The sequence below is a fragment of the Cucurbita pepo genome, unplaced genomic scaffold, assembly GCF_002806865.2.
Source record: "Cucurbita pepo subsp. pepo cultivar mu-cu-16 unplaced genomic scaffold, ASM280686v2 Cp4.1_scaffold000622, whole genome shotgun sequence".
In the NCBI taxonomy this organism is placed as follows: domain Eukaryota; kingdom Viridiplantae; phylum Streptophyta; class Magnoliopsida; order Cucurbitales; family Cucurbitaceae; genus Cucurbita; species Cucurbita pepo.
The window spans coordinates 1-3506 of record NW_019646848.1 but is presented as its reverse complement, the minus strand read 5'-3'; the positions used below and the strand labels follow the sequence as shown (position 1 = coordinate 3506).

The 3506-nt window shown below is 35.1% G+C and overlaps 1 protein-coding gene across 1 annotated transcript; it reads right to left on the bottom strand.

The window, feature by feature from the left end:
- Positions 1–14: 14 nt before the first annotated feature.
- On the bottom strand, positions 15–2051 carry LOC111785651 (E3 ubiquitin-protein ligase HOS1-like). Its single transcript, XM_023666027.1, has 4 exons — positions 1766–2051; positions 986–1376; positions 578–712; positions 15–483 (listed from the first exon to the last, which is right to left on the bottom strand). Exons 1-4 carry the CDS (start codon positions 1877–1879, stop codon positions 251–253), a joined length of 873 nt encoding a protein of 290 aa, XP_023521795.1. The 5' UTR covers positions 1880–2051; the 3' UTR covers positions 15–250.
- Between the last annotated feature and the right edge of the window lie 1455 nt (positions 2052–3506).

Below are 3506 nucleotides of genomic sequence, written 5' to 3'. Positions count from 1 at the left end.
AGAAAGAAACTTCGGGTAAGATTCTCCTTTTTTCTGAGTGTGAAAACATCTTAGCATATCCATTGAGTTAGCATGTTTTCATTCAGTACTCTCCAGCTGATCAGAAAGTACATCTACTACTTAAATGAGCCATAAATCAGGAATCAGTGACCTCAACTACTGAAGGGGCATGTCAGTTAGTTGAAAGCCAGGGCATATTTCATTTAAAGAAGCCAAGAGGCAAGAACTATGGCATGCTGTTTTAAAATAGTTAAGAAAAAAGCAAGACAGCGTGATGATTGATAACCACATTACTTCCTAAGTGAACCTGTTTGATCTTCAATATGTCCTCATGAAGATTGTGCAGGTCCTCAAGCTGTGCTGAATGAGAACTTCTAAATGATGAGTCCAACACTTCAAGCACATTGGATATGCCAGCAAGGTGCACCGAAAACTTGAGTAGTACGGTCAACCTGGATCTCATTCCCTCTACACCAGAGTTATCTAAAATGAAACCCATAATATACATGTAAGATTATAAATATTCAGTACGTAGGCCACAATAAGATGCAATGCATCAAATCAAGATTTAGCTCACATATTTCTTGAAGTTCTGTAATAATGTTCCTGGAGGCCCGCTTACACCAATCCTTCACGGCCACTTCATCCAACAAAAATGCAATGACAGGGTCACTTGATACAGCACTCTCATCCATACAAACATCCCTAACATCTAAACTTATTGTGAAGGAGATCACAAACTTTAAACAATAGAATAATTGGTTAGTAAGCAGAATATGATGAGAATTCAAACACAAATTAACGAACTAAGAATATAAGTGTTTTGCTTCAAGAGGGTGGGATTTATAAAGGCCTCGCCTGCAAAAGAAAATAAAGAGAGATAGAGGAACCATAAAGTTTCGAAGTAAGTTGAAGAGGCAACAATATCAGAACTGGATGACATCTACGTGAAATGCTAGCAGAATAATCAAACTGCAAAGGATACAGTGACAGATTAGAGAAACCATGTTATTTTCCAGCGCAACATCAAATAAGGAATACAAGCGTTGAACATCTGTAGATATTCTATCCTCCCCATCTTCCTCCTTAGAAGCCTGTTCCTTGGAATTCTTGGGAATGAGACCAGCTTCAACACACTCATAAAAAAGACGAAGATGTGTTCTAGCACTGCTCTTCGGAACTGGGACTCTACATATTGGGCAAGTATCACAACGTTGGCAACATTCTTCACACAGAGAGGCATGTCCGCATGAATTCAACACATACTGAACATCCCGTCCACAGCTTCTCAAGTCTCTTGTGGCCCGACAATGCTCAACTTTTGCTTCATTGCATAACTCGATCAGATCAATAGATGCCAGATGTTTCAGCGCTTCCTAGAATTGAAAATATAACAAAAACAATTCGAAGAGGGAAAGAATCAGTCCACCGCCCAATATATATGACTACTTAAATAGCAATCTGGTCAGACAAGTATCATTTAAGAAGAAGGAACCAAATACAATTACCATGAATTAATCAAATCTACAAACTCAAAAGTTCGATAGAATGTCAATCATTTTGAATACACGACTTAAAAATTCTGAGCAAAAGTTGTTCTACGCTCTTCGGCAGCAACTGTTAAGTTTGGAAATGCCACCGTAGCATCCGGATAGAAAAATCAAATCACCAACAAGGGAGAATTCTCCACCGTCCTAACTAAGATAACTAGGGTTTTCACAGCATTATAACACAAATACATAAACTAGTAAAATGAAACGAGTACCTGTACTGCTCGGCTACTGTAATCAGGTTGCAGAGACGAAGAAGTAGACGCTAAAGCAGCCCTGCCATTAGTAGATGTCGAAGGAACGGCATGTCCGTCAATTTGCCTATCCATTAAAGCGGAAGCATAAGCGAAAAATTCTCTCCGAGAGTTGAGGACGAAGAACGAGAGTGAGAAAAGTTGAAGCTAGGGCTTGGCAGTGGAGGAAGCCATTACAGAGGTTCAAGGTTTTGAAGCTTCCAAAGTTCCATGTGCAAAAAAAAAAAATTGGAGGGCTTTTTTGGGAGCAGAAAAAATAAATAATTTTTTTTTTTCAGGCCGTCGTTTTCCGGAAGAAATCGTAATAGAACGAAAAATCTAAATGGGCCGGGTTCAAACCGATTCACGTAGACGGGCCCATTGTTATCACCGGCCCGATAACATTTTTATTTTTTGGAATCTTGATTCTGTTTTATATTTTTAAATTCACTAAATTTTATTTGTTTTAAAAAATTATTTGTTAAATATTTGATCCAAATAATTAAAATTTGACAGCAACATCTTTTATTTATTTCGTGTATTCACATTTTTTTAATAAAAAACTAATTACATTAGAAAAAAAATGTTTTTATCTTATAAACTTATTTGATTGTCCTTAAATTAAAATTCGAATTATATGATATTACAAGATAATAATACGTTCGGCATATTATATAATATGGTTGGAGATATAACAATACATATATGATATAATTCCATTAACGAGCCAAATATTTGTATACATTATTGTCAATTTGTTTTAACATTAGTTGGATTCACATGTGACATAATTATAAATTTATAACATCTATAAAATATATAAATAAATCAACCACGCGTTCATAGAAACATTGTCAATTTAAGCCAAATCATGTCCGTATATTAATTTGGTCAAATTGATACGGATTATAATAAAATAATAATTTTAAATTGCGACCGTCGGATATAAAAAGTTGACTGATTCGGAATCTGTTGCATTGACTGAAAAAAATATAAGAAAAAATATTTGTATATATAATTGTTATTATTTTTGGAATATGATTGGTATCTTTTATTGAATTAAAGGAAAGGGAATTTAATTCTATATCAAACATTTAATGAATTTTCCCAACAATGAACGCTGGGCCCACCTCCTTCCGCGTCGAGGAAGCTATGCTGATGGAGACGGTCAACCGTCAACTCCAAGCTCCAATTTCATGCTTAACAAGTAACTATCCCGTGCTTTGAACTTATTCTAATAAAGATAGTATTTTTTTATTATAAATCCATGATCATTTTCTAAATTAGTCGATAAGGGACTTTTATCATTCTAACACCTCCCTTTGAACAAAGTAGGTCTCCCCTTAATTGAGACTCGACTCTTTTTTCTTTCGGAATCTTAGTCATTTTTTACTATGTCTTCGAGGAGACTCGACTCCTTTTTCTTTTGGAGTTCTTTGTTCGACATTTGAGAATTTACCAATCTATTAGCACGACTAAGTTTATGGCATGACTCTAATACCATATTAGATGAACACAACACTTCACAATGGTATGATATTGTCCCCTTTGAGTATAAGCTCTCATGACTTTGCTTTGGGCTCCCCCAAAAGACCTAATTCTAATGGAGATAGTATTCATTGATTATAAACGCAGGATCATTCCCAATTAACCGATGTGAGACTTTCATCATCCAACAACTATATCAATTAATTTTTTTAAATTTTTTTTACGAGTGAATTAA

Coding starts and splice junctions, on each gene's coding strand:
- LOC111785651 (XM_023666027.1), bottom strand. CDS start 1,879: ATGGATAGGCAAATTGACGGACATGCCGTTCCTTCGACATCTACTAAT. Junction 1,377..1,765: donor ACAGTAGCCGAGCAGTACAG/GTACTCGTTTCA, acceptor TTTCAATTCTAG/GAAGCGCTGAAACATCTGGC. Junction 713..985: donor GGTTTCTCTAATCTGTCACT/GTATCCTTTGCA, acceptor CAATAAGTTTAG/ATGTTAGGGATGTTTGTATG.